Source organism: Vanessa tameamea, chromosome 25, assembly GCF_037043105.1.
Source record: "Vanessa tameamea isolate UH-Manoa-2023 chromosome 25, ilVanTame1 primary haplotype, whole genome shotgun sequence".
NCBI classification, from domain to species: domain Eukaryota; kingdom Metazoa; phylum Arthropoda; class Insecta; order Lepidoptera; family Nymphalidae; genus Vanessa; species Vanessa tameamea.
In genome coordinates this window covers 5,877,804-5,899,273 of record NC_087333.1, presented here as the reverse complement: position 1 = coordinate 5,899,273, position 21,470 = coordinate 5,877,804, and the positions used below count along the sequence as shown (strand labels likewise).

General features: G+C 34.7%; 1 protein-coding gene across 1 annotated transcript; it reads left to right on the top strand.

Moving 5' to 3' along the window:
- The first annotated feature begins 7,588 nt into the window (after positions 1–7,588).
- On the top strand, positions 7,589–20,655 carry LOC113401846 (exportin-2). The gene is made up of 19 exons (XM_026641915.2): positions 7,589–7,803; positions 8,308–8,453; positions 9,188–9,380; positions 9,882–10,027; positions 10,567–10,767; positions 11,451–11,621; positions 12,360–12,489; positions 12,956–13,119; positions 13,635–13,824; positions 14,425–14,525; positions 14,975–15,161; positions 16,386–16,542; positions 16,760–16,851; positions 16,991–17,205; positions 17,697–17,794; positions 18,089–18,256; positions 18,398–18,557; positions 18,872–19,016; positions 19,557–20,655. Exons 1-19 carry the CDS (start codon positions 7,719–7,721, stop codon positions 19,709–19,711), a joined length of 2,904 nt encoding a protein of 967 aa, XP_026497700.2. The 5' UTR covers positions 7,589–7,718; the 3' UTR covers positions 19,712–20,655.
- The last annotated feature ends 815 nt before the right edge of the window (positions 20,656–21,470 follow it).

The following is a 21,470-nucleotide window of genomic DNA, read 5'->3' as shown; positions in this document are numbered from 1 at the left end:
ATCACATTTTTTTTAATTTATAATGTGATAACTTTAGTTAGTACAATGTTTTATAAATACTTGTTAAGAATATGTAATGGTTTAAATGGGTATGTCACGTTATTGACGAAATTATAATAATTTTACTTTGTCATACTTTGAGATACAACAGTGTATGTATACGCAATCACCCTGCGTAATTTAAAGGAGGCAATTAAAGAAAAAAGACGTGGAAAATTAACCGCAGGTGTGTAGCTGCTTCACGACAACGCGCCGGTTCACAAGGCGCGCCTTGCCCAGACTGCTGTGCGGGAGTACGGATTTGAAGAAATCAATCATCCACCCTACAGTCCGGACCTGGCCCCTAGTGATTATTATCTATTCCCTAATCTTAAAAAAGACCTTCGTGGAAAGCATTTTTCGGATGATGAAGAGTTGAAGAGAACAATAAACGAACATTTTTCGGGCTATGAAGAAAAATATTTTTCAGAGGGAATTGAAAAGTTACTTTCACCAACAAATAAATGTATTGAGATATTAGGGAAGTATATTGAAAAATAAAATTTATTCAGAATTTTCCGCCTTTTCCTTCATACCTATACCGAGATTACATTGAACTCGTATGTTCCGAAACCCCGAAAAAATGTTTTTCTGCTATAATCTCTCCATCACCAAATGGAAATTGACGAAGCTACTGGCGCAATGCAGAAACCTGAGATCATAAGTTTCTACAATCGGGCAAAGAGCGGCGTAGACAATGTCGATAAACTCATACGTTCTTATGATGTGTCGCGCAACTCAAGAAGATGGCCACTGACTTTGTTTTTTTGGATGCTTTTTTTGGATGCTGGAATCAATGGCAAAATTATCCAAATACTTAACATTCCAGAAGATAAGAGCAATCGAAGAAGTTTTATAAAGGGTTTGGCTTTAGCGCTTCTTGAACCACATTTGCAATCAAGAAAATCGAATATTCGCCTTTCCACTGATCTTCGTAAAAGAATAGCCGAACGCACAGGTGATCAAGGTTGCCCACCGTTGAAAAAATCAACTCCTGGAATAAAACGAAGATGCCACGTTTGGCCCGTGAAAAAAGATCGGAAAACCCAGTACATTTGTGAGACATGTAGTTGTCACATTTGTCTTGACCACTCGATTTTTCAATGCGCAAATACCAAACCAAAGCTTTACAAAGTGTAAATGCAAGTGATGAAGACTAATTATTTTGTTATTTAGATTAAGTATATGATAGTGCCTTACACTGGATTAAAGTCTGATTATGATCTCATTACTTTTGATACCAATTATATGTTAACAAAGTTATAGTCACGAAATGTTGCTTAAAAATGTGAGTTAAAGTTTAATTTCAAATATTTTAATAAAGTTGATTAATTTCTAATGTGATTTTTTTTACTATCTCTTTTTTGCCCTTTAAGCATGCGTCTTGAATCATTAAATCACCTTACATAATAAAATTTATAGAAAAAAATGCTATTTTGAAATCGGGGTCTGAGAGACCCACCAGGCATGCCAAGGGTTAAGTAGAAAACCAGAAACCAATAGAAAAATTCTAATTGAGCAGTCACAAATTCGATTTCAGAGAACTGAATATCTGAGGAAGATAAAAAAATATAGAGAGGAAGGAAGAACTATCATTTACACTAATGAAACATATGTCAATAGTTCCCATGCGTTTCACCATTCTTGGACAGAAGGTCCCACCAAAGGCATTAAAAAAACCTCTATCTAATGGTATGCGCTTGGTCATAGTGCACGCGGGTGTTGAAACAGATTTTGTGTTGAATACTTTGCTGACGTTCAAGCCGGTAGAAAAAGCGGCGACTACCACGACAACATGAATTCGGAGAATTACGAGCAGGGGCTCCGTACTAAACTGATTCCGAATTTACCACCTAATTCTTTTTTTTTTATGCTCCTTTTGCTAATTGCGAAAAGGAACCTCCAGAAACCTCCTCCGACATGGTGGTCGGAGACCTTGTCTTCTATTTCGGTTTTTATTCTCTTTTTATTTATTTTTGAAATCTCTTGTCTTTTTTTTTTCTTTTCTTATATATTCGTGCTATTTAATTTATTCGTTTTCTTTGTTATGTGTATGCAGTATTCTAAGAATTTTCCTCTTGTTAATTTATCTTCTAGTATTTTGCTTATGGTATTTTTGTTTATTGCGCTGTTTTCTTTTTTTTGCCTTTCCACGTCTTATTTTATTATATCGTATTTTTGGACATTCGGTTAATAGATGTATGATGGTTTCTGGAGATTCGTCGTCGCAGGAGCAGGCTGGGTTTTCTTTGCACTTAAGCGGTGGAGATAATGCCCATATCCACCGTGTCCAGTCATTATTTGTGCTGTGTAGTATTATTTCTCCGCCTTTTCTACTTCATCCTCATTTGCCATTTTTGCTTTCAGATGTTCGTCGACAACGTGCGATCGTCGAGTTGGCGCTACGCAGGGTATTCTTCTCTTCATCGCCATCATCTTTTGTCTCAGCTTAGCCAGTTCCTCGGACCACCAAGGTAAGTTTTTATTTATTTTCTGCTTAAATTTAGGGATTGATACTTGGCGAGATTCGTTTATGAATACAGTCATTTGTGCTACAATTGTCTCTAATTCTTCTCTGTCTAAATTTTGATCTATTTTTTCTTTATTTATATTATTTTCTAGTAATTTTTGTCTTAAAGTTTCCCTAAATTCTTGCCAATTAGCCTTTTTTGTATTGTATTTCCTAGTTGTGTTTATTATTGACTTTCTTTAGAGTGTATTTTTATTGAATTTAATTGTGATAGCGTTGTGGTCCGAGCTGATAAGACCGACGTCTACTTTCCAGTCTTCAACATATTGCATTATGTTGAGACTGCAAGCAGTAATGTCCACTGTGCTTTTGAAGATGACGCCGTTTCTTACAGTAAAGAAGGTGGGCACTGTTCCATTGTTTAAGATGTGCAGCCCCAGCACCTCCACTGCTCCCGACAGTGCCTCCCCTCTGTGATCCTCCTTGTTACTACCCCACCACGTGCTCCATGCATTTGCATCTCCACCAATTGTTTTCGCACTTTCACCGCCCGAACCAACATATGGTTCTTGCACCAGGGCCCCTATGCCTCTCTTTTTGGCCTCCTCTACCAGTTCCAGAGTTGCCAACTTTTTTCGCTGTAGGTTTGCCTGAACGAACTTTATTCCTTTAGTCTGGTTCCTTTCGTTGTCCTCCTCGTTAGCAATATGCTAAGCTAATACGTGCAATCTTGTCCCATGTTTGGCGGACGGGGCAGTTTTCGTCAAAGCTATTATGTACATTATTTACAATATTTGCACGCTTACAATTCCTACCTAATTCAGTCGCACCTAATTCAGTCGTGGTAGTCAGCAATCCATCGTACCACAACAAACAACTCGATGCTGCACCAACGTCCAATACAAAGAAAGCGGACAGGCAAAGCTGACTCCGTCAAAAAGGAATTGAATTTGAAGAATCCATGCTAAAGCCAGAGTTATACAATCCTATAAAAAAATACAAAGAGCAATTTAAGAAATTTAATATTGAGGCTATTTAAATGAAGCAGTTCATTATGTATTTCGTTTGCCCCCATATCACCCGGACCTAAATCCTATAGAAATGGCCTGGTGGTCAAAAGGATATGTGGTCGACATGATGACAGAAACATTTATTATTCGTGTAGGGGATGATGATTCTGACTCAAATGACTCAATGATGAAAGCTCAACTGACGACAACGACGACGACGATGAAATGGCCACCTCTAGCACTAGTGATGGGATTCGAGTTGCTTTTCACTCGAGTGACTCGAGTTTTTTTTATATATTACTTGCACTCGAGTTAAATTTATGACAACACAAGTTGACTCGTACCACTCGAGTGATTTATACCGAGCCGAGTGAGAAATTCAAGTTGTGACAAGTTTACCCGCTGTAGGTTCTCTTTAAAATTATGAAGAAATCTGTTTGTGTGAGTTGTGACGACCTCCGTGGTCGAGTAGTGTGTACACCGGTTTTCATGGGTACGCCACTCTGAGGTCCCGGGTTCGATTCCCGGCCGAGTCGATGTAGAAAAAAGTTAATTAGTTTTCTATGTTGTCTTGGGTCTGGGTGTATGTGGTACCGTCGTTACTTCTGATTTCCATAACACAAGTGCTTTAGCTACTTACATTGGGATCAGAGTAATGTATGTGATGTTGTCCAATATTTATATATTTACTGTTTAATGTTTTGGTTATTTATGACTGTGTGTTATTAGTAAATGGCGAAAATGAGTAAAAGTGTAAAAAAAGCAATTGTGTGGTCATTTTTTGACAAAGACTTAGAACAAAAAACCGTTATTTGTAAGTTTTGCAAAAAAAGTTACAAAGATTTTGGTAATACAACTAACTTGATTTCTCACATGAAAAATAAACATCCAGTTCAGTACAAGGATAACAGTGGTGAATGTAGTTCGTCACAAGCATGTTCTTCGAGTAAAGGTGAGAGTTCTGCTTCCATGTCTGCCACTAACAATTCTATTTCAAAGAAACGTCGTTATCAGCAATTACAGCTTTCAAAGCCAAATGCTTCACTACCAAGCAAAAAGAAAAAAGAATTTCTTTAACTCTTACTAAAATCATCTGTCAAGACTTACAACCTCTACAAATAGTGGAAAATTAAGGCTTTATTAATTTTTGCCATGTAATGAATCCTGACTATGCTTTAACCAGCAGGAAATCTTTAAGAGAGAAAATTCTTCCTGATGCTTATCATGCTGCACACACTGTACATAATTGTATATATTCTACATTTAGTTGAATACATAGTTGCTACAACACATTTATGGACTTCTGACAGTAACAAAGCCTTATCTAAAAGATTGAAACCAAACCTATGTGCATTTTTATTAGATGGAGACATATGTCTCATTAGAATAACCAGCAAGTATTTTGTAAGATTTAAACTACACAGTGCTCACTATTCTTTATAATTGTGTTTCACCACATTACATGTCCATTTAGTAACTGTCCCAAATATTTTAAATATTTAGACTTTAATTGTTTAAGCTAAATATATAATTAATATATTATAAATAAATAGTAACACGATTAAGAATCTATTATAATTTTATCACTCCTTGTATGATCAAAAATAGTTATGCGAAAAGTTAAATTTGCATTTCGATAATTGTAAGGATACTGACAATATTTTCGAATTTTAATTATATTTAAACACGTTCTAGCTAAGTATAAATATTTAATTTAGTTAATTATATAAACACTTGTAAGTTACACGTTTTTCTCTTATTTCATTTCCAGCTATTGCATTTTTAACTTTTTTACAATAATTCATAGTTTATGAGTAATAAAATAATTTAAAAAGCTGTTTTCAAAACCTGCGCCATTTAAAATGAAAATGCTATTTTTATAATATTTCTTGTTTCGCCCCTGTAATGTAATCCTTCATTTATATACAATTGTGTTATAATATTATGATACTTACCATAAAAAAATAAAACCTAATTATATGTATATCAATCAACAATTCGACAATGTGTTATCACAATGAAAATATCGACAAAACTCCCAACAACCACACCAAAAACAGTAATAAAAGTGATGTTATTATATAACACGAAAATAATACAAAAATAAATGTGCTTCTTCTTATTAATGCATAAAATATGTGAAAAATCGTTTCATGGCAAAATTAAAATATATATAAAAGACGTAAGTTTGTTAAGAATTATTCTATTCTCTTTGAATTACTACTTTGACATTTAACGTTGCCATACTATAGACATGATAAAATATAATGGTAGGCAAACACGTTATAATATACTTGGTTAGACCTGTAAAAATTAAATTTCTTAATCTGGTAGTAATCAAAAGGTATACAATCACTATTAATGGAGAACTCCTTTTCATTCTTATTATTTATTTTAGATATGTTTCAATATATAGCTTATTCCAATTGAAGAATGAATTAAGTAAAACCAAGCTTAGATTTACGTATCCCGATTTGTTAATTCCTCTGCAAAATTGTGCTCTAAAAACAGTTCTTGAATAAATCTTGACAAATAATGCTTAAATTCGATGTCAAAGTTATTTATTTATTAATGAATGTTTTTACAACAAAAACAAAACATCAACATCTAAAAATACAGGCATGTTAGTTAAATACAATTATATATGTATGTTATGTCTCCTGTTTGGAAATCAACAAGCATTAACTCCACGCTTTTTTATCATCAATATAATCTTGTATCGAATAATATGCCCTCTTTACCAATTTATTTTTTACAATTGACTTGAATCTATGAAATGGCAAAGTTAAAAATGTCTGCGGAATTTTATTATAGAAGCGGATACCTTGCCCCAAGAATGATTTATTGACTTTGCGGAGTCGGAAACTTGGCGTTCTAAGCTTATCCTTACTACTTGTGCACATACAATGATTATCACTGATTTTATCAAAGTGATCAATGCTACTGTGAATATACATAATATTGTTGTCAATATATTGTGACGCAACAGTGAGTATTCCTACTTTGTTAAAAACATCCCGAAGAGAGTCTCTAGCTCCAAGATTATAAATAGACCAGTTTGCTCTCTTTTGTAAAATAAAAACAAATTCAATATCTGCAGCATTACCCCAAATTAATATGCCATATGACATAATACTCTGAAAATAACCAAAATATACTAGACGAACGGTATCAATATCAGTTAGAACTGTCTAACTTTTCTAACCGCGTATGCTGCGGAGCTGAGTCTTCCTGTCAGGGATGATAAATGAGGACTCCACTGAAGTTTGGAATCCAATGCTATTCCCAAAAAAACCGTAGTATCGTCATCAAGACCATTTAAAGATACATTATAATTTTGCTTTCTAACATTGGGTAGGGTAAAAACTACACATTTTGTTTTTTGAGTATTCAAAACTAAATTATTTACAGTAAACCAATCGTGTATCTGTGATAATGCACCGTTCTCATCGTCATAGTCAGTTTTTTCCTGGCTACCTTAAAATCAGTGAAGTATCGTCAGCAAACAACACTATATCACAAATAACTTTAACATAAAAAGGAAGATCATTTATATATACTAGAAATAGAAAGGGACCCAAAATTGATCCTTGTGGAACACCCATTTTTAACGTAGATCCAGAAGACTTTATGCCATTAGTGAAAACTTGCTGGACTTTTTGACTTAAATATAAAGTAATGAAATCAAGCTTTACCTTTAATACCGTATTTGAGCGTATACAGAAGCGCCTCGTGTTCTACGCAATCAAATGCTTTAGACAAATCACAGAATACTCCAATGGCATTCTATGATTTTTCCCAAGCATCGTAAACATAATTATGTACAAATTCGTACTGCAAAAGCTATCGGGCAAAGAAGTAAACACTAAACTTTTTTCGTAAAATTATCTGAACAAGTTATCTTTAATTTGATATCTTAATGATAATAAAATATTACAAAAGATTTCAAGAACAACTTTTTCTAAGTGAATTTCATTTTTATATATAATGACATTGCATAATTATATTATTGATAAATATTTATTGATCACCGTCCACTTAGTAGTTTTTTTGTTCTGGCAGCACTATTCTACTTCAAAAGCAACTGTCATCCGTAGGTACGAAGTGAAGAACGCGTTTGTCATTAAATTACGAAATTGTCCAAAGCTGTGGCCGGCTTGAAACGTTGCTGTTATAATATTTAATAATATAATAAAGAAATGGAAGTATCAGATGAAAATTTAGCTACTCTAGCAAGTTACTTGGAAAAAACTCTTAATCCAGATCCCAATATCCGAAGACCCGGTAAGTGAATTGTAACCTTTCTGTTATGAGTTCGACGGTTATTAGAAATACAAATTTAATAACACTTTTTGTGTCCTATTTCAATATGATATAATAAGATATTACATGTGATATCAGGAATAATCTAAATTATAGTCGTTTATATTTGATCGAGAAATGCGTTTGTAGCAATATATCATAGTTTATTTATATCATCAATTTAAAATAGTGATAACTTACAGTATTACTTGTAAACGTTGTTAAATAGTAGTTAACCAATGCTGTTATTCCAATATAAAATAAATTATGAAAAAATGGATTAATCACTAATGAGTGTTAGCTGAACACTCATTCATATATATTTATATTTATATTCACCTGCACCTGCTGGTTTTCATGTATAGCTGTGTCAATGTATGTATGTTAGTATAATTTAATGTCTACAATTATTATTAACATTTAATAAGTACATTTAAAAAAAATGCAGATTTAGAATATACATATATATCTAATTTATTTTTTCAGCTGAAAAATTCTTAGAAGGTGTTGAATCAAATCAAAATTATGGAATATTGCTCCTTCATCTCATTAATAATGAAAATGCAGAGCTAGTAATTAGAGTCACCGCTTCTATAACCTTCAAGAACTATATAAAACGGAATTGGCCAGTGGTAAGATTTACATAGTTACAACATGTTTATTGCTATAATATTCTATAAATATAAAACTTTTGAAATGGCATATAGATTTTCTGTTCAGTGAAAATTTAAACTTATTAATGTAGACAAAAATAAACTAATAATACTATTTAAGTTTGAACTAAATCACATTTAAAACAAATATGAGTAATTTTTATCACTGTCCTTTTCTTCCTTTTCACTGATAAAATGATTTTATGACAGCGATATGTCCTTATTTCTATATGTTTGTATGTATATGATGGGGACACTGATGATATCATCGATGGAGATTCTCAATTTTTAGATGAGAGTTATTGCATACTTTTTGCTGTATAAATTAATTTGGTGAAACTTCAAATGGAAAATCATATTTTCATGGTAGAGGGTTATTGATAGATTGTCATTATTTTTAATTTATTTTCAATCTTACTAAATAATAATAAGAAACTCTTTATGGTGAAATTACCTATTGACGTTAATGATATGCTGATATACATAAATAATATGTTAGTTTATAATTTATGTACATCTTGTGAAACTGGTACACCTAAACAGTCACTAGATTGAAGTACATTTGTAGTAGTTTGGTCTAGTAACTTATTTTGATTGGCCTTGTGCATAACGGTGAAGGAATCATCGTAAGGATATTCTACATAATATTGTAATATGAGGCAACATATGTCAATAATGCTATGCTTTTATTAATGAAATATAAATGTTATCAGGACGAAGATGGTGTTGATCGTATGCATTCATCAGACAGAGCCACCATCAAATCACTTATAGTCCAAATGATGCTCAAGACCCCAGAAGGTATTCAAAGGCAGTTAAGTGATGCAGTCTCTATAATTGGCAAGCATGATTTTCCAGAGAAGTGGCCGGGACTGATCAATGAGATGGTTGAGAAATTTGCCTCTGGTATGTTGAAATTTGAATGTTTAAAATATATTATATATATTTTGATTAATAGTTTATTTTATGCTTTTATATGTGGTAGTTTTTTTATGTCAGTTGTTTTAAACTAGTATAATCACACTTTCTGGGAAAAGTGATTGCCAATAGACTATCAAATTTACTTATATATTGTGTGTTGTGCCCGTTTTTTTATAATTTTATCATTCATGAACTATAGAAGTGTATAAAAATAACTATATAGGTACATTCAAAGTTAAAAGAATTGCTACTTATTTTATAAAGTAAAATGACATTTTAATAAAATGATTTCAAACAGACTAGCACCACTGAATTTTCATGTGCTTAACTGTGCTGATAAAAATACCTTACTCTTTTGTGAAAAAACCATTTGTCATAATCAGCAACCTCCTCAGGCCTCCTCTAATTTCAAGGAGAAAACTTAGTCCATAAGTATTTACTATTATGTTTTATATGAAAAGTTGTAATTTAATTTAATTTTAACAGGTGATTTTCATCTTATAAATGGTGTGTTAAGGACGGCACATTCGTTATTCAAGAGATATAGATATGAATTTAAATCACAAAAACTTTGGGAAGAAATCAAACATGTTCTCGATAACATAGCAAAACCTCTGACTGATTTATTTGTAGTAAGTGAAGATCATATTATATTTTTTATTCTATAAATACAATATACATATGTACTATGAAAAACAAACTTTTTGTATTTTTTGTATCTTTTGTATCCAAATTGTCATGGAAAAGAGAAAAAAAAAATCCTTTTTGCTTAAACAAGTCTACTTCATTACAAAAAAGTTTTGTTAGAATAATACACAAAAAAAGTCAGGGGTGTGGACCGTTGATGGTATCTGGTTATGAAAGGTACTAAGTATAGCGTCAACACACAATGGAATGTATATCAACTGATTTTCCTTAGTAGTTTGATTTTAATTTAAACAACAATTTATTGATATGATTTAAGAAAGTGAACTAAATAATGTTTGTGATGTTATGAGTTGATGATCGGTGTAAATTTCGAATGCATTAAAAAAAAAATTAGCATCCATTATAATGGATGTAATATTTCTGTTGGACATTTTGTTAGAGAAGCAGAGAAGGACTATGAGTGAATGTTTATGCACTAAAATATATACTTAAAGATTATTTTATGTTATCTTTTTAATTCCAGGCATTAATAGATTTGGCCAAGAAAAATAATAATGTGCCACATGCATTGAAGGTCATCTACAATTCCCTTGTGTTGACTTGCAAGGTGTTTTACTCCCTCAACTACCAGGACCTGCCAGAGTTCTTCGAAGATAACATGCCAGTATGGATGCCAAACCTCCTCAACCTGCTACAAGATAAAGTTCCTTGTTTGGAGACAAGTGTAAGTCAATTCTGTTAGGGTTTGGTCTAGCTGGACTATTCCAATCCAAAAAAGGAACTAAAAATGAAACTTAGATTTAAATATTCTATTCAATTATTATTTGACATAACAATCCATTACATTAAACCTTAAACAATTTTAAATCCAATGTTTCAATAATGTTCTAAATGATATAATTTTTCACGAATATCATATTTTAGATTTCAGCCAATGATTACCCGTCAATTTAACGTCCAAGTTGTTTATTTGTTTTTATTCATCTTGTGAATTCCCAGTTCAGGAACCTTTTATGGCGATGGATTAAAGTAATTTTAAATAATGTATATAACGCAAAAGCATGATAATATAATGGATGGTTAATTGCCTTGGTGGTAGGTCTTTGTGCAAGCCCATCTGGGTAGGTACCAGACTCAGTATTGTTGTGTTCTGGTTTGAAGGGTGAGTGAGCCGGTGTAAGTACAGGCACAGGGGACGTAACATCTTATTTACCAAGGATTGCGGCGCATTAGCGATGTAAGGAATGATTAATGTTTCTTACAGCGCCATTGTCTGGCTGACCGTTTACCATTAGGTAAGGCCTATGTGCTCGTCCGGCTTCCTATAAATTATAAAAAAAAACTCACTCATGTTAAATTCTCAGCCTGGTTACCTATTTTCAATAGAGAACTGATTTCTACATTTAGGATGACACCGACGTGCCTGGCGTCATGGAAGAACTTCGTACGGAAATTTGCAACTGCGCAGCTCTGTACGCACTTAAGTATGAGGAAGAGTTCTCTCCGTACGCTCCGGCTTTCGTGACTGCAGTGTGGAACGTCCTTCTGAACACTGATTCGAAGTTACGATTTGATGCGGTGAGTTCACAATTCTATGAGTATTCTATTTTAAGACAGATGATGTAAATTCAAAAAATCAAAATATACTTTATTCAAGTAGGCTTTTACAAGCACCTTTGAATCGTCATTTAACAAACTATTTAAAGTGAAGCTACCACCGGTTCGGAATGTAGATTCGACCGAGAAGAACCGGCAAGAAATTCAGTAGTTACTCTTTTTCAATATGTAAAAATACAGTCATGTTAGTTAAATACATTTATATATGTATGTTATGTCTCCGGCCTGGAAGTCAACAAGCATTAACTCCACGCTTTTTTATCATAAATATAATCTTGTATCGAATAATATGCCTTCTTTACCAATATATTTTTTACAATTGACTTGAATCTATGAAACGGCAAAGTTAAAAATGTCTGTGGAATTTTATTGTAGAAGCGGATACTTTGCCCCAAGAATGATTTATTGACTTTGTGGAGTCGGAAACTTGGCGTTCTAAGCTTATCCTTACTTCTTGTGCACATACAATGATTATCACAGATTTTATCAAAGTGATCAATGCTACTGTATACATATGTACCAATGTGTACATATCTTAAATATTTTTATCAAGCATGACTATTGCTTGTTTCTACCACATGTATGGCATTTGGATACCACAATACGTGATACAAATTATGTTATGACAATGTACACAAATAAAATATACTTTTTTTTGTTCATGTTCTTAGTTTGTCATGTTTTGTATGTTAATTACAGTTAGTTTCGAACGCACTTACATTCCTCGCTAAAGTAGCAGAGAAAAATAGTTACAAGAATCTCTTTGAAGATCCCGCTACTCTTAGCAGTATTTGTGAGAAGGTTGTCATACCCAATATGCAGCTACGAGGTATGTATTCGAACAGTAATTTAAATTTATTTCATTAAATGTTAATTCCTACTACTACTAAATGGAAGGAGTAAAGATGAACTAACTTTAGATTAACATATTCCTATGATTTGCTAACAATTCTGCTATTTTTCTTCCTTCCAGTAGTCTTTTATTCCTAACAATAACATTTTTTTATTAAGAAAAGAACACTATTTCAATTATCTACTAATGATATCACATCAGTTCAATGTAAAATATGTTTATTAGATTTTAATCTTCCTGTGATTGGTTTAATTTAATTATAATTTCTTTCTCAGAGATTTTGATTTTGAGTAACATTGACTGACTCATTATGAGATTTCCATAATTATAAGTCTGATTGACTCGAAATTTAACAGGAAGGATAAATTTGTGTGAATTTTACCCTTACGAAGTCGGAACGGATAACTAGACATAGATAAATACATATAGTATTTTATTACAGAGTCCGATTTGGAATTATTTGAGGATAATCCAGAGGAGTACGTAAGCCGCGATATCGAAGGTTCCGACGTGGATACCAGACGGAGAGCGGCCTGCGATCTAGTGCGGACCCTGGCCTTACATTACGAAGACAAGATGATGAGCATCTTTGGCCAATATGTTGAGGTAACACTTCACGTTCTTTGAATTTTATTGTTTTAAATTATGATTTATTTATAATCTAGCTCAAACTCTTCCACTGTCTTAACAGAATTAGCTATTTGGCTAAAATCCGGCTCGAAGGACCAAAAATGATCCGTATATGGATAAATATACCATATTCTTAAATAGTAATAAATAATAGATTCATGAAACTTTTAAATTGTATATAAAATGAGAAATTAAATTTATTAGTGGATAGCACGTGGATCTATATAGGTTAAGCGTTGGAGCACCGATTATTTTCAACTGATTATTTGAAGTTGAAGTAATGAATTTACTCATACTAGACGGCTTAGTTTCGTAAGATATTTCCTCACGAAGTTTCCTATATCTTGAGGAAACCTGAAACATGCACATACACCATACACCAACCCGGATTAAATTAGCATGTTAATGAGTTTCAAAGTTTAACATTAACAAGAAGAGGATTTCGTTGCCCAGCGGTGGAATATTTACAGGTACTTTACTGTATGTCGTAGGTTATGCTACATAAATATTCGGAGAGTGGTGGTAGCGCTTGGATTGGAAAAGATACAGCACTATTCCTTGTCACATCACTGGCAAGTCGTGGTGGGACACAGGCAGCGGGAGTGACTAAGGCCTCCCCTCTTGTAGACTTGACTTCATTTGCTGCTAATCACGTCTTGCCGGAGCTGCAACGTCCTAATGGTATGTATAAGTTCATTATTAATACTTCTGTTTACTTTAAAGAGATTTGTTGTAAAATAGAAATAAATTGGATCTAATATTACAATATACTGGTCTCACTGGTTATTGATTAAATAAACATTTATTATAATAATATATATAAGAGCCGAGATGGCCCAGTGGTTAGAACGCATGCATCTTAACCGATGATATCGGATTCAAACCCAGGCAAGCACTACTGAATTTTCATGTGCTTAATTTGTGTTTATAATTCATCTGACATAAGTTATAATAATTAAACGATTCCTCGCGCGAGTGAATCAATCTATAAATTAAAGCCTTATAAAGACTTACTATGTGGATCGTTACCATTTATTGAAAGTACTACTGCTGAGTCTTACTGAAACTCAGTAAATGTTAAATTTATTTTTCGAATATAGAATCGATTTCTGTATAAATTTAATGTCAAAACAGACATCCACTACATTCGTACATAGTAGTTAGGTTGTATATGGTCATAGGTCACATACTATAAGATTTCATGGAATTAGCCTGTTGAAGATGTATAATATTAGAGAGAATTAAATATTTATAAGAAATCAGTGAATTTTTGAATTACAGTGGAAGAGTTGCCAGTGTTGAAAGCAGATGCCATTAAGTACATAATGACGTTCCGGTCTCTGCTGCCCAAGGAACTCATACAAACAGCCTTTCCGTTGTTGGTAAGTAAATATTTTAATTTTTCATGTCGTAAGTACAAGAGTTCTATTTCTTGAATCATCATGAAAAATCGATTTCTTGTTCCCAAAGGCAAGGTAGCCGGTGAATTAGTGATGTAGGTTGGTTAGTATAATAATATTCTTTATTTCAAATGTGTATGGTGTACTGGCGACTTTTATTTATGGTATAGTTAGGTGAACGAGCGAATGGGCAACCTGATGGTAAGGGGTCACCACTGCCCATAGATACTGGAGCTACAAAAAATATTAACCGAAAAACATTCCGTATATTGCCAATGCCCTACCAACCTTGGGAACTAAGATATTACGTCCCTTGTCCCGTCAACGACTGCTAGTGCCTAGTATCGTTGTGACAGACCCAAAAACCTAAACCCAAACATTGAATTTGCGGTAGAATACATCTATTCTATGGTAATGGTCCCCCTTCGCAGATCCAGCACATCAAGGGCAGCGGCGTGGTGTGCACGTACGGCGCGTGCGCGGCGGAGAAGCTGATCGCGGGCGGCATGGTGGGCCGCGCCGCGCTGCAGCCGCACGCCGCCGCGCTGCTGGGCGCGCTGCTGGCCGCGCTCGGCGCGCACGGGGACCCCGCCGCGCACAACGAGTACGTCATGAAGGGTGAGCTGCCGGCGCATGTTCTCAAAGTGTCCAATCTAAGCCCTCGATCGAATGTATGAACTATAGTAACATCTTAGTAGCAAAAGTGAGAGAGGACAATTTATGAAAGATACAACATCTCAAATATATAAGACTAGCTGTTACCCGCGGCTTTGCTCGCGTAGAATATGAATAATTGAATATATTTTCAAATTAACTTAAAATATTACGTTAATGTAAGACCTCTTTGTATAATACGTTTGTGTGTATTACAGCCCTTAGGATAGAATATTCAAAAACGCTTAAATACGTATCTACTCATTTTTAATTAGTAGCCCAAAAATAAAGTTTCATACTTCTAACTTCAAAAATGATAGTTTTCCAGACTATCCTATATACGAAATGTCAATCCAATACTCCTAACTCCTTAGGTGTAAAATATCCAGAAACGCTTAAATACGTATCTACTCATTTTTAATCAGTATCCAAAAAAAACGTTTCATGTTTTTAACTTAAAAAATGACTGACTCTCATAAAAACTTTCAACCCTTATTTCACCCCCTTAGTGGTAGATTATCTAGAAACACTTTAATACGTATCTACTCATTTTTGATCAGTATCCCAAAAATAAAGTACCATGTTTCTATCTTAAAAAAATACGGACTTCCATACAAACGTTCAACCCCTATTTCACCCATTTAGGGGTCGAATTTCTAAAATTCGCTGCTTAATGGGTGTTATGATATGTTCGTTTATAAGTGTTCAGCCTAAAATATAAGTTTTATGCTTTTAGTTCTAAAAATGACAATACTTTTAAAAACTTACAACCTTTCATCCCCCTTTTCAACCCTTTGCAGCACTTTTCCAAATAAAAAGTAGCCTATGTCTTTTCTCAGGCTCTAGACTATTTGTGTACCAAATTTCATTGAAATCGGTCCAGTAGTTTTGACGTGAAAGCGAGACAGACAGACAGAGTTACTTTCGCATTTATAATATTAGTATGGAAGTATGGATTTATATTATTATATTTATTATAAGATTTTTAAAAATAAAAAATCATGGTAAATATCCCCTTTTAAATACTTGTAGTAATCTCAAATTGACTTTAAAAGTATGAATATGTTCCCCCCCTCCCCCCATTTATTAGTATGTATTCTATTCAAAGTCTGGATAAAGTATATACTCAAAGGAAGGTCTTAGAATATAGTTGCGTTTATTGATTGGAGAAATCGGTTCTATTTTCAGCGGTTCTCCGTACATTAGCGTGCTTGCGGGAGGATGCGTTGCCGTACTTGGGCGAAGCGTTGCCGAAGCTGGCCAGTATGCTGGCTGTTGTCTCCAAGAATCCCTGCAAGCCTCATTTCAACCATTACCTGTTTGAGAGCCTTTCACTTGCTATACAGTCAGTAGTTTTTTTTTTAATTTATATATTAACTCTATAGTTAATTTTTATTTAATTATTTATGTTTTTTTTAATAAATTTTTGTATTTGCACCTCGTAGAATATAAGATAGTTTTATGAGAGTGTGTGTATTTACACATATATACCTGTTTTTTAATATCCCTTATTATTATTATTATTATTACTTGAAACTGAGGCTATTTTTTTTTGTTCATAGGTTGGTAGTGAAATCAAACCCGAAAGCCATAACGGCTTTTGAAGACGCTCTGTTTCCCATTTTCCAAGGCATCCTCCAAAATGATGTGCAGGGTAAGTCGTAAAAAATTATATGTATGTGAAATATATGCAGCGTTGAGTGCATACTAATTTATAGGCTCATCAGACCCACGATCTACTAAAATAACTCTATACTACTTGTAATTGTAAATGTTGTATCCCGTGTGCGCAGAGTTCATGCCATACGTATTCCAAATGCTGTCGCTGCTGCTGGAGCTGCGCGGGTCCGGCGGCGACGGCTCCGCGCCCGAGCTGTACGCGGCGCTGCTGCCGTGCCTGCTGGCGCCGCCGCTGTGGGAGCGCCCCGCCAACGTGCGCCCGCTCGTGCGCCTGCTCTGCGCCTTCGTGCTCGCGCGGGACGACCTCGTGCTCAGCTCGGGCAAGCTGGTGCGACCCCTCTCCCGTTATTATAATAAGCTTTTACGGAGACTATTATATTACCGCTCATAAGATATTTTAGCGCAAAATAGCAATACTTGTTTTATTTGGGTTTGAAGAGAGAATAAGCCAGTGTAACTATAGGCATAAGAGTTCTCAAGGTTGGTGGCCCATTGGCAATGAAACAATACTACTTACCAGATAGCCCATTTTTCCGTTCGCCAACTATACTATAAAAAATATAATCTCAGATGGTACGCGCTCGTCCAGTAGACGGCTATTTACAGTTGCCGTGTAGATACCGGGGATGTTCTCAGTGCGCATGAGAGATGAAGCAAAAACGATGACCCTACGTGCAGACATGACACGTAACCAAAACCATGGTAGACGTGTCACAGAAGTGAAATGACTTATGTTAGAAAACTTAACTATAGTCATAGTTTTTGTTCAACAAACATTAGTTCGACATCATAACAAGTTAAAATTTGTTTGCATTTCAGAACGCGATGCTGGGAGTGTTTCAGAAGTTAATTGCTTCAAAGACGAACGACCACGAGGGCTTCTATCTCATACAGACAATGTTGTTTAAATTTGGACAGTGAGTATTGATTGACAAAAGCTAATTAAGCCTACGATTGTCCCCTGTTGGGTAAAATCCTTGCTTATTAAGGATCAGGTTCACAGTAGAATTAAATGGTAGTCACTATTGTCAATTTAATGAAATAAATTGAGATTTTTTTTTTCAATACCATCACACAATAAATAAATTATTATTATTAAATGTAAAAACTAATTCTTCCTATATATTGTATATAGGAGTTCGCAAGATTTAATCTCCACATACTAACAGATGACATTAAATATAGGTTTGTAAACGCGTTTCTTTCATCAGACCAGTGATGCAGCAATACACGAAACAGATAATAACGCTCCTCTTCCAACGGCTCTCGTCATCGAAAACAACGAAATACGTCAAGGGACTGATCGCGTTTCTTGGGTTCTACGCGGCGCAGTTCGGAGCCGACGAACTCATCGAGCTGGTGGACTCCGTGCAGGCTAAGTGAGTTTTGTTTCAATAGTAACGAGCGAGGAACACTATTAGTCGCTGTAGACATCCCATCGATGTCATAAAAAAATCTTTAAAAAAAAGTAAAGTAAATAGCCTCCTAATATCTGAGATTGTAACCCGTCCGTCCCGCAGCATGTTCGCGCTGTACGTGCAGCGCGTGCTGGTGCCCGACGTGCGGCGCGTGTGCGGCGCGCTGGAGCGCAAGGCGGCGGCGGTGGGCTGCGTGCGCCTGCTGTGCCACAGCGCGCGCTTCCGCGCCGACCTGGCGCCGCTGTGGCCCGCCGTGCTGCAGGTACAACGCGAGGGCCTCCTACTGGGGCACCTTCGAAAACAATACCATGTTCCATTAGCAGTGAGACTAAAATTATCAAGTTTTCTCAAATTTCAAGAATTATCCATGCGATTTATTCGTAGCTCAGTAATATGATGTACTTGTTATCCGGTTCTCAATTAGTATGTCTATTTTTATAATACGTCCCTATTCAACTTGTCTATAATTTATGATATCGATTAAAATTCTCTCCCAAAGTGCTGCTATTTTTTCACAAATGCATAATCAAGTCACCTTAATGTTACGAAAGTTAATCATTTGATAATTATTTGCAGGCGCTTATATCGCTGTTCGAGCTACCACCAGATGAGAGTACATTGCCCGACGACCATTTCATAGAGGTGGACGATATGCCCGGCTACCAGCCGCAGTACGCACACCTCACCTGCGCCAAGTCCGCCGCAGACGACCCGCTCGCCGGTTAATATTATAAACATTAAATTTTTGTATTCATCTTGAACGGCCTCGTTGTGACGAATTTATAAAACTGCAGATCCGCATTTAAAAGTCATTGAATCGTTCTGTTAAAAAGTTATTTAAGTAGCGAGCAGGAATTTGGATATGTCATACTGGAAGAATCACGTCTTTATAATACATATAATCGCATCGTTATCATATGTTAATATATATGTATTTTACAATCGGTCCTCTGCCCTAAGGTTGCCTGGAAGAGATCGCTTTAGCGGTAAGGCACCCGTTATACCTTATGCAACTTTTGTTTATGTCAAATTTAGTTTTAAGTATGGGTGTCCAATAAAGAATAAATAAGAATAGAAATAAATGTGTATCCACACATCTTAATTCATAAAATTAATCTAGGAATTGATCTAATGCTTGATGGTATAAGAAAAGTGGAGGAAACTTCATGTGTCTGGTGAACGTCTGCCACTCGTATCCAACAATCAGCGGTAAAACATCGTCGCGGAATAAACTCTCAACCTTGTCGGTCTTTCCCAACAGGCATCGACGACCCCAAGCGCTACCTGGCGGAGAGCCTGGCGGAGCTGTCCCGCGCGCAGCCCGGCCTGCTGCCGCCGCTGCTGGGCGCGCTCGACGAGCCGCACCGCGCCGCGCTGCAGGCCTGCCTCGCCGCCTACAGCGTGCACGTCTGCTGAGCCGCCCTCCCTTCGCGGGCCGGGGCGCCAGGGGGCTCATTCTCGTTTCAAATATTAGGCGAATGAGTTATTTTGACTCCTACCTAACCGGTAATACCCGTGCTATATCGTACAGTGACGATATATATGTATGTACTGAAATACCGAACGGACGAGTGATTTAATTTTAAAAATGCACTTTGTATGCTTTTCATTAATAAATTAAAATGATAGATTGTTGATAAAAATTGTTTCATAATACTACAAGTATCTTTATATGTATAAATTCATAAGTCGAGCATATTTCATTAATTTTATATATATTTTTTATTGAAGTTTACATTAAATCCCGTTTAAGTATGTATTTGTGATTGCTTAAAAATAATGTTGGTTTAATACTTCGTATAAACAATTGAGTTACTGAATGCGCGTGAAGACTTAGCGGCCGTCATATATGACATATGTATATTTCTGTTATAATGAATTATAATATAATATATATATATCTCCTCAAATACCTAAATTACTAACAAACACCCATTTTTGTATGTTAGTTCTAAATCCGTAGCTGTTTTTAGTTTTGCTGTTTTCGATTTGATGTTATATACTGTGTAAATAGTGGCGCGTATTGAGGACTGAGTAATCTTTCCTATTGTGTAAGTGTAATGTTAATAAGTAGCTTATATTTTGAATAAATGTTGTGATAAAATCTTAATTAGGTGATCTTCGAGACGCTGAGCGTCCTTTCTCGATACGTTAATGATAAATTCGGTTATTACGTTTTCCTAAACAATATTAAATGTATTTTTCTATGATTTTCGTATTGATTTCTTAAGTTAGACTTCTAAAGTACATTAGTAGTCTTGTTTATTGTCTGCATTGTCTGATAATATTGTATTGTAACTCAATTTTACAGGATTTGAAACTAAATTATGATTTTATGAATAAATACATGTTTAAAAGTTCTATTTTGTTTTGTTATTCTACGTAACAGACAGAAGTATTTTATGTACTGATTCCTATCTTACAATAATTACTGAATCCTAACTGAACATACAAAACACGATACTTATAATAAATAGTATTTACATCTAAAAGTATATTGTGATATAAGTAGCGACCCGCCACAGCTGTACACAGGAAGCTTGTAGTAACAAATGGTGTTACTTTGAACCGTAGAAGGAGAATTTCGTCGTAAATTTATTTATAAAGACTGTTGATTATTACAGCGCAGTCCGTGGAAGCTCATTTTCCAACAAATGCATTAGAACATCGATAAGTCGAAAACTTCTAGAACTCGAAAGACACTCTTGTCTCCTTGCCTCCATTACTTGAAATATATGTCTTCGATAAGTCGAAATAATCAGTATTTACTTACAAGGTATTTCAATACCTTAAAAACATATTCGACCTCTGGATCTCGAACAAATCGATGTTGGACTATACTACCGATACTACTTTACGTTTTTAAATCATATATATATTTAGTTCGAAGAAAAATTAATTACCGACACACATTATTTTCTTAGAAGATTTTTTTACTAGTGTGCAAAAAAATAGTAGTACTAATACTAGGAAAGAGTCTTAAGTTTTATTTATATCTAATTGTGACTTCAAATTGTTGGGAGAGACTAAATCTCTTTAAGTCAAATGTTTACTTGCAAAAGCCTTTATAAATCAAAACTCCTTTATAGGTTGTTATTTCAATTATAACTCGATATTTATCTATACTAATATTATAAATACGGAAGTAACTCTGTCCGTTATGCTTTCACGGCCA

Coding starts and splice junctions, on each gene's coding strand:
- LOC113401846 (XM_026641915.2), top strand. CDS start 7,719: ATGGAAGTATCAGATGAAAATTTAGCTACTCTAGCAAGTTACTTGGAA. Junction 9,381..9,881: donor GGTTGAGAAATTTGCCTCTG/GTATGTTGAAAT, acceptor TAATTTTAACAG/GTGATTTTCATCTTATAAAT. Junction 17,795..18,088: donor ATGTTGTTTAAATTTGGACA/GTGAGTATTGAT, acceptor TTCTTTCATCAG/ACCAGTGATGCAGCAATACA.